The sequence below is a fragment of the Trachurus japonicus genome, chromosome 1, assembly GCF_045865225.1.
Source record: "Trachurus japonicus isolate A0001 chromosome 1, Traja_1.0".
NCBI lineage: Eukaryota > Metazoa > Chordata > Actinopteri > Carangiformes > Carangidae > Trachurus > Trachurus japonicus.
Window position 1 is genome coordinate 38,482,574 of NC_140907.1, and position 11,871 is coordinate 38,494,444.

General features: G+C 37.4%; 1 protein-coding gene across 1 annotated transcript; it reads left to right on the forward strand.

Annotated features, from left to right (window-relative positions):
- The first annotated feature begins 2,006 nt into the window (after nt 1-2,006).
- LOC146992551 (uncharacterized) lies at nt 2,007-6,371 on the forward strand. Its single transcript, XM_085790928.1, has 3 exons — nt 2,007-2,095; nt 3,305-3,388; nt 6,164-6,371. Exons 1-3 carry the CDS (start codon nt 2,007-2,009, stop codon nt 6,369-6,371), a joined length of 381 nt encoding a protein of 126 aa, XP_085647054.1.
- Nucleotides 6,372-11,871: the final 5,500 nt, after the last annotated feature.

Sequence of the window (11,871 nt, forward strand, 5' to 3'; positions counted from 1 at the left end):
GTTTGTGCAAAAATGATTTAAGATGAAATATAGATGTAAATTAGCATCTTTTCATCCAACCTGGGACAATAAAATGTCTGACTTTACATTGAAAGTTATTAGTTAATAGTTAATAGTATTACTATTCTCAATCTGAATGATATTAGTTTGTTTTTGTCCATTTCCTCTCATTTTATTGGTAACACACTTTATATTTTAACAACAAAGTGCTACAAAGAGAGGTTAAAAACAAATGATCTGAGTGTCTTATCGTCCACACAGAGCTTTGACAAAGCTGCATGTGAGTCTGGTTGTGTCAATAAAGTTTTTGAATGGAACAGAAAAAGAGAGACACAGATAGAAAGAGGTTCAGGTTGCCAGTGTCAGGTTTCTGAGTGTTTGGTTTCTGAGTCCTGGAGGAAAGAGCTGCAGCTGAAGACGACGGCGCTGAAGATCCAGACAGGTGAAGATGGTTCAGACTCAGACTCAGACTCAATGCAAAAACTCTAAATATTTCCAAGAATATTTGTCTTATTTCTTGTCAAAATGTCTCATTTCTACCTCACCTAAAAATTAACTTGTTTTTAGATCATTTTCACTTGTTTCAAACTAATTTTCTCTTGAAATAAGTAGAAAAATCTGCCAGTGAAAGCAAGTTTTTTGTGCTTGTAATAAGTCACTGTCAGATTTTTCTACTTATTTAAAGTGGAGAATTTGCTTGAAAAAAAAAAAAAAAGTGTCTAAAAACAAGCTACTTTTTAAATGTGATGAGTCTTATTTTAAATATAATGAGATTTGTTTTGACTAGAAATAAGGCTGACCAAGGTATCAGAAGGTAAATGCAGAGAGACTGCTTGATGAAAAACAGTGGGCAACGCATGAATTTCCCTCTAAAACAACTCTGTCTGGTAACGTTGTGTTATTATCATAGACTGTAAAAAGAATGGACGTAGCATCCGTGACGTCACCCATTGGTTTTGGGGAGTCGTTTTTGTGACTCCAACATGGCGGCCTGAACAGCGCCATGTTGGATTGACCGGCCGAGAACCCGCCCACTGGCCTCGAAGCAGCTGTCCACGGAGCTGCTCGGACCTGTCACTCAACGTTTCCGCGCCCTAATTGGCCAGAGTTTTAACCTAATAACAGTAAAACGGTAGAGTTAAAAAAAAATTCACCCCCCTCAGAGTGTGTGCGGGGGTAGAAACTATCGATTGAGACCAAAAAACGTTCTGACACCAGGCTTTTAACATGTTTACTGAGGATGTAAAGTGGATGATTTTAACATGGGGGTCTATGGGGAATGATCCCTTCTGACACCAGCCCCCAGAGGAAGAAGAGGGGATTGCAAAATGTCTCATTTCTAGTCAAAACTAATCTCTTTCCACTTAAAATAAGACTCATCACCTAAAAATTTACTTGTTTTTAGATCATTTTTACTTGTTTCAAACAAATTTTCTCTTGAAATAAGTAGAAAAAACGTTCTGACACCAGGCTTTTAACATGTTTACTGAGGATGTAAAGTCGGCTATTTTAACATGGGGGTCTATGGAGAATGCTGCTTTCTGACACCAGCCCCCAGAGGAAGAAGAAGGGATTGCAGTTTGTTGAACACGGAAGTGAAGAAGCTTCACTTCTCAGACCGACAACTGCCCCCTTGGTTATTATCTTATCTCATAGCGTGGTGAATGTGCAGCTCACAACTTGTCCACCAGAGCGTTGTGGAGTTGTTGGATTGTGTATTTGATGAGTTTGATGATGAGGGAAACCAAAGAAATCCCATAATGAGCCTCCGTAGCGTAGCTCTGAGCAGCTCACGGCTCTGCTCCGCCGTTCTAAAAACAGCTTGCACCGACAATTAAAGGTAACGAACCTACTGCTATGACTATAGGGATTATGGCAATGGGGCCAATTTGCTAAAATGTTGAACTACCCCTTTAAAGGAGAGTGAACTTTACACCTGTGTAAAATCCACAGCTGCATCAACATGTGTATTCACCACCACAGAGTGAAACCGGGTCGGTGCGGTGATGGCGGGACCGGGTGTGGCTCTGAGGCTGCATGAGTTCAGAGAGTCTCTGGACTCTGAAGCTGAAGGAGCAGAGACACTGAGACGGAGGTGAGAGACGGTCTGAAATAACTCTGGTTATTTATCAATAGATGACCATGATGCATTCAAGTGTTCATAATAATAATAATAATAATAATCTATCTATCTTATCTTATCTTATTGTGTCCATTGTTTTTATTGTGCTTCTGTTGTGTTACCTATTATATTTTATCTTGCTGTGCAGCACTTTGGAAACCTTTGTGTTTGTTTAAATCGTGCTATATAAATAAAATTGGATTGGATTGGATTGGAATAATAATGGATTGCATTTATATAGCGCTTTTGTTACCCGATTGCGCGTAGGCTACAGTAACCATTATTCATTCTTTTTAGTCTGGAATTTCCCTTCATTAAGAGACTAGCATTCACTGTTTTATTATTACACTGCAGAAACTCAAAATCTTTCCAAGAATATTTGTCTCATTTCTAGTCAAAACTAAACTCTTTTCACTTAAAATAAGAATCATCACCTATAAAGATGAACTTGTTTTTAGATAATTTTCATTTGCTTCAAGTAGAAAAATCTGCCAGTGAAAGCAAGTTTTTTGTGCTTGTGATAAGAAAGAAAAACTTGCTCCACTATCAGATTTTTCTACTTATTTCAAGTGAAAATCTGCTTGAAAGAAGTAAAAAGTGTCTAAAACAAGCTACTTTTTAATGTGATAAGTCTTGTTTTACGTATAATGAGATTTTTTTTGACTAGAAATAACATTTTGACCAGATATAAGACAAATATTCTTGGTAAGATTTTGAGTTTTTGCAGTGTACTTATTTATGGTCTTATAGTTTTCTGGTCTTATAATTTTCATACTGTTTTTTTTGTTGTTGCTCCTTTTACTCCATTTATACATCGGCTACATTATCTAATTTGTAAAAGGATTTCTTGAAAAAAAGGAAAAGACTACATAATTCACCTTTTTCTGCCCCTTTTCATTCAAGGCTAGTTTTTTGTATCAAACTGTTTCTTTTTTTAATGAATGACACAAATATATGAACTGAATAATTTGTTTTATTCTGTTTTTATCTTCTTTTATTTTCTATTTTTTAGTTTTATGGCTTCACCTTTACTTGTCCCAGCTCTATTTATTCTCTTTTACACTTCAGTCCTTGCTTTTAAATATTAATTTTTTTGGGTTGTATTTTAACTGTATGAAAAGTACTTTAGAAATAAAGTTTGATTGATGGAATGAAAAGTTAAACCTCCTTTTGTCTCTGTAGGGCGTCTCGTCAAGGCAGAGACACACATGGGTTATACCCGGGGCAGCTGGGTAGAGTCCACACCGTCCACTCAAAGGATTGTGGGTAAGAACCAGTAGGTGTGTGTGTGTGTGTGTGTGTGTGTACACTGCAAAAACTCATAATCTTTCCAAGAATATTTGTCTTATTTCTTGTCAAAATGTCTCATTTCTAATCAAAACTAATCTCTTTCCACTTAAAATAAGACTCATCACCTATAAATTAACTTGTTTTTAGATCATTTTCACATGTTTCAATTTTTTTTTTAACTTGAAATAAGTAGAAAAATCTTCCAGTGAAAGTTTTTTGTGCTTGTAATACTGTAAGAAAGAAAAACTCCATTTCCCCACTATCAGATTATTTCAAGTGAAAATAAAAGTAAAAAGTGTCTAAAAACAAGCTGCTTTTTACGTAAATGTGATGAGTCTTATTTTAAATATAATGAGATTTGTTTTGACTAGAAATAAGGCAAATATTCTTGGTAAGATTTTGAGTTTTTGCAGTGTAGGCAAGACCCAAGTCTAACAGACGACCACAAAGACAACAAACATGTAAAAATATGAATTAAATACCGTATTAGTGATGTTACAAACTTGTCTTACAATGCTGAAAACCAGATAGGAGATTGAAGGGTATAATAAGTCAACCAATTTTCTTTTTTTGTGTGTGTGTTCGTGGGTTTTGTTGTATATTGTTTGGACCCAAATATTATGATTTTATTTATTTGCATCAATAACATTAGCTAACTAACTAAACACTGGTGAGAAGTTTAAGTTTTCCGGAAAGAGGAGAATTTGGTCCTTTGGGAAATGGGAAGTCTGACGGCCTTTTTCCATTACACAGTTACAGATGAGCACTTAAAGGGTTAGTTCCTCCTGTTTCTGCTACAGAAAAGAGCAGTAAGAGTAACAGAACCCTCGAATAGATTTTTTATTTCTGCAGGTTTGTTGGAAGTGGCCGATATAATAGAATTTCAGACCTTGAAAATAATGTTTAAAGCAAAGAACAGATCATCACCAGAACATTTACAGAACTTGTTAAAACTGGAGGAAGAGGAGAATAACAGACTGAAGCTTGATTTTAAACATACATTTGCAAGGTTAAGCTTAAAACAAATGTGTATTTCTGTTGCAGGTGTAAAAGTATGGCATTCACAAAGCAAGGAATTGAAAAGTTGTACAAATATGTCTCAGTTAAAGAAAATGTTTGAAGAAGAAAAGATAAGTGCCCCAAAAGAAGAAGGAGAAAGAGAAAAAGAAGGGAAAAAAGAAAAGATCTCTGGCCAATCGGTGGTCGGCAGTCAGTTGACATCACACTTTAGTATCGACCCGACTCGCTTTGAACCTCATCAGAGGTGTTACCAAAAAGAAAAGTAGGCTATATTGTTTAAAATGTAAAAGGGAATGTGTCATCTGTAACTTTATGCCTTTTGGAGATCAGTTCATCTTCCACTTGTTTAACTGTTCAGATTGGCAAAATCATTTACTTCCTGGTAACATTAAAGATTTATTCACTGACAGAGCAGACGGGTAGAACTGAAGAGGAAAATATGATTGTTGATATGTGCATTTCATTTTGTGGAAAGGTTTGGATAAGGAACTATTATACACAGTTTAGGAAAATGTTTACTATGTTTTCAAGATACAGAGAAGAGGAACACTGCAAAAAAACTGCAAAAAAATATAGTATTTTCCCACTTATTTCTTCTTATCCCACTTAAAATGACTCATCACCTAAAATGAACTTGTTTTTAGATCATTTTCACTTGTTTCAAACTAAATTTTGCTTGAAATAAGTAGAAAAATCTGCCAGTGAAAGCAGAACAAGTTTTTTGTGCTTTTCTACTTATTTCAAGTGAAAATCTGCTTGAAAGAAGTAAAAAAGTGTCTAAAAACAAGCTACTTTGTACGTGATGAGTCTTATTTTAAGTAGGCTATAATGAGATTAGTTTTGACTAGAAATGACATTTTGACTAGAAATAGGACAAAAATCAATGACTTGTTCCAGGGAGAATGGATAAGAGGTGTTACCAAAATAGTAGGCTACCAGGTACCAGGTACTGTCCCTGGTGGAAGTCCAGTTGAGTTGAGTTGAGTCGAGTAGTTGAGTGGAAAAGGACCATAAATGTGCTCTGTTTCTTAAAAAAAAAAATTGTCATGTGTGATTTTGACCAGATGATGGCGCTGGAGGAAGCGTTAGGATGTCACCAAAATCCTCATCCTGCAGCGTTCAACAATACCCATAGTGAATACAATCGAACCAGTAGTTGTTGTTTTTTTTCAAAATCTTTTTATTGAAAAATACAATTAGATATTTCCAATTACAGGGATACAATTATCCTTTTCTTTTTCTTTTTTACATATGTAAACAGTCACGAAATGAAAATTAACAAAAACACACTCACTCACAAAATTGTAGAGGAAAAATAATTAAATTAAATTAGAGAGTGCAGAATAAAAAAACAAACATACAAAAACAGTGAACACCCCCCCACCCACCCATGGCCCAACTCGGCACATCACGACAAACACGCATACTACTGGTCGTTTATGCAATATAAAATGTACAATGGTAATAGGCAGAAATTTTATCAGGTAGTACCTCTAAATTAGTGAAATAGGAAATAAAGGGTTGCCATTTGTGGAAAAATTTTACTGTACATCCTCTTAATGTATATTTAATTTTCTCAAGCTTTAAAAAAACATCATGTCTTTAAGCCACCGAACCACCCAGTTTGACCAAAAACAGGACAAATGAACAAAAGGAACCAAAATACAAAAATATCCAGAAAATAAAACAGAACCAACTCTTTTTTTTTGTCTCTAATCATCTTCTTCACAGAGGAAAGTCTCAGTCTCTCCATCATGAGTCTCTAAACCTAAACCAGCAGCATGGAAACTCAAACTACCCGCTGAGTTTTGACGTCCAGACCCTGAGAGCGCTGACCATCCTCCACGACCACGGTCCACACGTCCTCGCACGGCGCCGTCCTCAGACCACCACCTACCAGGACGAGTTCGGTCTGCAGGCCCCGCTCTGTCCTCAGTGACTTTTTTGTTTTTTAGACATTTTATTTATTTGCACATAAAAAATAAAACAAAACATTTACTTATCTCTCTTACTAGTAAGAAAGATATATGAAAAAGAAATGTGCAGGTGAGGTCTGAAACCCGAAAGGCTTATAACATGACCTCACCTTGATCTAACAGATAATTGAAGCACAGTCAAGACATAATAATCACATACCTTGTGCAAGGTATAGAAATAATACAACTTTAAAAAGAAAGGAAGGAAAAAGATGAAAAAAACAGGGAAGATCCTGAAGATCAATCCTTCACAAATGTCTGAATAGGCCTACACATTTATCGTAACACACATCGTTCACTTGATTGTTCAATCAGATTCTGCAGACACCAAACTACAATCAAACACATTAAAGGGATACATACATACAACATTTTTTTCCCCCGTGTCTTGCCTCACCCCCGAGTCCATGACCAGCAGATAGACACCATCCTTTCGACTGTGCGTGCAGTAACCATGGAGATAGAGCCGTATCTCCCGTAATTAGCTTAGCTCAAACGCTGGAAGTGTATAGGTAGTGTTAGCCTGCCTCCACCTAAAGTTGCTAATTAGCTTAGCTCAAACACTGGAAGTGTATAGGTAGTGTTAGCCTGCCTCCACCTAAAGTCGCTAATTAGCTTAGCTCAAACACTGGAAGTGTATGGGTAGTGTTAGCCTGCCTCCACCTAAAGTCGCTAATTAGCTTAGCTCAAACACTGGAAGTGTATGGGTAGTGTTAGCCTGCCTCCACCTAAAGTCACTAATTAGCTTAGCTCAAACACTGGAAGTGTATGGGTAGTGTTAGCCTGCCTCCTGCCTAAAGTCATCAGAGAAACTCTTCAGCAACTCTAAACAGAAACCGGCGGCCGATCTTCGTCTCAGAGCTGACAAAACTCTCCAGTAAGGCATCTTGAGCGGTCAAATGCCGGTAACGGGACGAGATCGGTCAAAACGGAGGGTTCAAGCAAAGACGGTTTATTTTGGTTCAAGCTAGCTACATCGAGGGTAGGTTAGCTTCCTATTTCAAAGTAAAAGCACAAATTCTATTGTCATGGTTTTCTGTATGTAAAGGGCAACGGGTGTTTTATTTTGTGAAAGTAACCGGAAATGCGTTGGTCACAACGGCTAGCTGATTTCATTTTAGCTCTAAACTCTGTAAATATATCACTTTATCAACATTTCAAACATGTTTAGGGGAGAAAGTAGCCGTTTAGATCAGCAGTGTGTCGTTAATCTGTCTAAATACCAGCTGTTTACAATTTTGTTCGGACGAATTTGGCGCTACTCAAGCTTCTGACTACTGATTTCGGCTCGGGTAGGAGGCAGGCTAACACTACCCATACACTTCCAGCGTTTGAGCTAAGCTAATTACGGGCGATACGGCTCCATCTCCCTTGTTACTGCACGCACAGTCGAAAGGATGGTGTCTATCTGCTGGTCATGGACTCGGGAGTGAGGCAAGACACGAAAAAAAAATGTTGGCGTATCTCTTTAATAATCTGAATTCAGGCCGGAGCAGTTCAGAAATTAAAGTTAGCAGTGTGGCTAGGTGTTTGTAGCCTGCAATTAGCTCCTCAAAGGGATAACTGGCAACCGTTGATGTCCAAAAAACAAAAGGAAGCTCCCAAAGTCCCAGATTCACCAAGTATCTGATGTGAAAGATTGAAAGTTGTTCACATGCGCCATCACATCACAATGTCAGCTGATAATGATGATAATGTACCAGAGTGGGTCCAGCTTGATTCACTTCCTTGTATTTTTTGTTTTTGGTTTGTTGTAGTTTGTTTAAAGCTAATTTCCACAGCAAAACACATTGCCTAAAGTTTTAAATATACATTTTTGCATTGTTGGAGATTTCAGTTTGTGCATGAATGTGACGTGTGCTGCCTTTAACACATATTAAACAAACACTCTTACAATGGTCCTACATTAAGCAGTTATTGCTATAAGTCTCAGTGTTTAAATGCATTTGCAGAAATGTCTACAGATCATTGTTTTTCAATGATTTTTTGCCATTTATTGTGATTTTACAGCTGCAGTACCACGGTTTGGCCACAGGAGGGGGTGTTGTTTACAGCACAGTTTCAGCTACAGTTTTATTTCTATGTACTTTTTCCTTCCTTATAGAATACTGACAAATGTCCTTATGCAAACCAGATACTTATTGTTTGATTTAAATGTTTTATTTGCACAAGTTTAGTTAATTTCCACCTCTATTTTCTTTTATTCATGTCAACTGTGGCTTGTTGGATTACAGAGCCATCTTGTGGCCAAACGACATAACTGCAGCAGGAAATACCCACAAGGCACAACAAAATAAAAATCTTTAGTCACAGAAAATATAATTAACATTTTAAAATAAGTCTTTTTTTTGTGACATTTGTTCATTTGAATCACATTTTCACTACATTACCAAAGTATTTGGTAAAAATACAATAAAGTGTTGTTGTTCACTGAGCTCAGTGAGTGAGTGTGGCTGTAATCTCACTTACAGACAAAACCTCATTATGAAGATGTGATACAGTCAGCTGTGTTTTGGTAAACTGTGACGCCTTACTGGGGAAATCCCTCCTTTTTTCCATGTCAAACCCTCCAGGAAGTTCTGTAGTGACACATCTGGTTCCTGGTTGTGCCACTTAACAGCTGCAGAACCAGTTTTCATGTGATTCGGGTAAGGTATGTGGACAGGAAACCTGCTCGTGTCCCTGGTGCCCTCGTTCTTCTAAGCTGTAATTATTGCATGAAAATGTAAATATTATGATATTACAAAATACTGTAGAGTAAATACAAAAGTTTTTTTTATCTCTCTTGATCAGTTTATATATTCAAAGACACAGAAGAGTTGCATATTACAAGAAAAACGTATCACTGAGGACACAATCACATTTTACCTTTTTGCTGGTCTTCTATTATTATTCTAAATAGATTTTTGTTGCTTCATGTGTCATTTATTATCTTAATGTAGCCTACCATTGTTTTTTGTTATTTTGCTTTTGTAAACTCCTTTCAATTTCAGTTTGACAAATAACATCCAGTCAGATGTTCAATGACAGCACAGACACATGTCTATTTGAGTACACTGCAAAAACTCAAATACCTACCAAGAATATTTGTTGTAGGCTATTTCTAGTCAAAATGTCATTTCTAGTCAAAACAAATCTAATTTTAACTAAAATAAGTATATTTATACATATACATGCATGCATAGTTATACATAAAAGTAGCTTGTTTTTAGACACTTTTTGCTTCTTTCAAGCCTATTTTCACTGGAAATAAGTAGAAAAATCTGACAGTGGAGCAAGTTTTTCTTTCTTATTACAAGCTCAAAAAACTATTTCAAGTGAAAATAGGCTTGAAAGAAGTAAAAAGTGTCTAAAAACAAGTTAATTTTCAGGTGATGAGTCTTATTAGAGTCTTATTAGAGTAATAGAGTTCAGTTTTGACTAGAAATGAGACATTTTGACAAGAAATAAGAGAAATATTCTTGGGAAGATTTTGAGTTTTTGCAGTGTACCGGTAGTCTATCAGTCTTACAATGTCACTGTAAAGTTTTCATGTACAGTAATAATGGGCGTTGTTCATCATCATCGAGCGCAGAGCATAAGAATACTACAGTACCTTCATTTGTGTAGTAATGATGACTAGGACATGGCCTCAAATGTTTTAATTTGGGTCTAATGTGGCTGAAACTTCATTATGACTGATGATCTGTGCAGCACATTGACCTGGAATATTTAAAAAATTAAAGGGATAGTTCACCCAAAATTGAGTTACAGGGGGTCTCGGCGTAGCAGTGCATGTCCATATAACGGTTGCAAATGGATACCAACTGTCTTCGTAACAAAAAGACACGCCAAAAAACATCCAAATACCTCCATGCTGCTCGTATGTAATGTCCCTCTTGTATTGAAGCCCCGGTTCGTCAAAATTGGACGAACCGGGAAGAGGAGCTACAAACAAGCTTGAAATATTGACTTATTTCATTTTTTTTGGGGACAATTTCTCATGTCGGGGCTTCAATACAAGACGGACATTACATACGAGCAGCATGGAGGTATTTGGATGTTTTTTGGTGTGTCTTTACGTTACGAAGACAGTTGGTATCCATTTGCAACCGTCATATGGACATGCACTGCTACGCCGAGACCCCCTGTAACTCAGAGAAGCCACGGAGGACTCTGAAACTTCTCCCAGCCCTTATTAGTCCACATGAGGGGGAGGAGATAATGAGAAATGAGAAATTTCAATTTTGGGTGAACTATCCCTTTAAACCCTTCTGGATTCTGTCTGTCGTTCTGCCTTCAGAGTTACGTATCACCGTGGTTCTTCTTGCCATCGTATCCGTAACAACAACAACAGCGGCCCGGCTGGGTGGTCCTCTCCGGCCCGGAGACGTGACCTGCATTGGGATGTGTTTTGTTTTCCAGCCTGTTACTTCACCACTGGCATCAGCACCGTCACTCTCACTCTCACCCTACTTCAACCCATCAGAGTAAAACAGAGAGAGATTCTTTTGGGCTGCATCTCATTTTTAGACTTGTTTTTTTTAATATATATTCTGTTAGGCGTTTCCATATGTCTGCTTCATTTATTTCCTTCTCCTATCTTCTTCTTTTTCTTCCAAGTTTAGTTTGGTGTGTTGTTTGTGGTTGTCGTTGCTTTATTAAAGGGACAACGAGGAGTTTTGTAAAAGCGAAGTGTTTCCTCACTACATTTATGAGCCTCCGCACCGTGAAATTCTTTGACCGGCGCAAGACAGACTCATGTTTTCATTCATCAAGAATTAAAGTCAGAGGTTGGAAGACGATCACATACCGTCGTAGTTCCCACCATAAACGGAGATTCGGCGGCGTTATTCTCATGACTCGCCACGAAACCGAAAGTAAAGAAACGCTGGTCGGCTCGCCCAGCATTTCCACCACCACTAATAATAACAAAATAACCATAGAGACAAAACCATAGATTTATCTAAAATGGACCATTAACAAGTGGTAACGGAGATTCATCCACATTAATATGAGACTTTTTTATAACCAAATAGAAACTCCTCGTTGTCCCTTTAAGGGGATAGTTCAACATTTTGGCAAATTGGCCCATTGCCATAATCCCTATAGTCATTATAGCAGTAGGTTTGTTACCTTTAATTGTCGGTGCAAGTTGTTTTTAGAACGGCGGAGCAGAGCCGTGAGCTGCTCAGAGCTACGCTACGGAGGCTCATTATGGGATTTCTTGGTTTCCCTCATCAAACTCATCAAATACACAATCCAACAACTCCACAACGCTCTGGTGGACAAGTTGTGAGCTGCACATTCACCACGCTATGAGATAATAACACAACGTTACCAGACAGAGTTGTTTTAGAGGGAAATTCATGCAAAACCGCTGATGCACGTTGCCTTCAGGGACAGTTTTTCATCAACAGTCTCTGTATTTCCCTCTAAAACAACTCTGTGTGGTAACGTTGTGTTATTATCTCATAGCGTGGT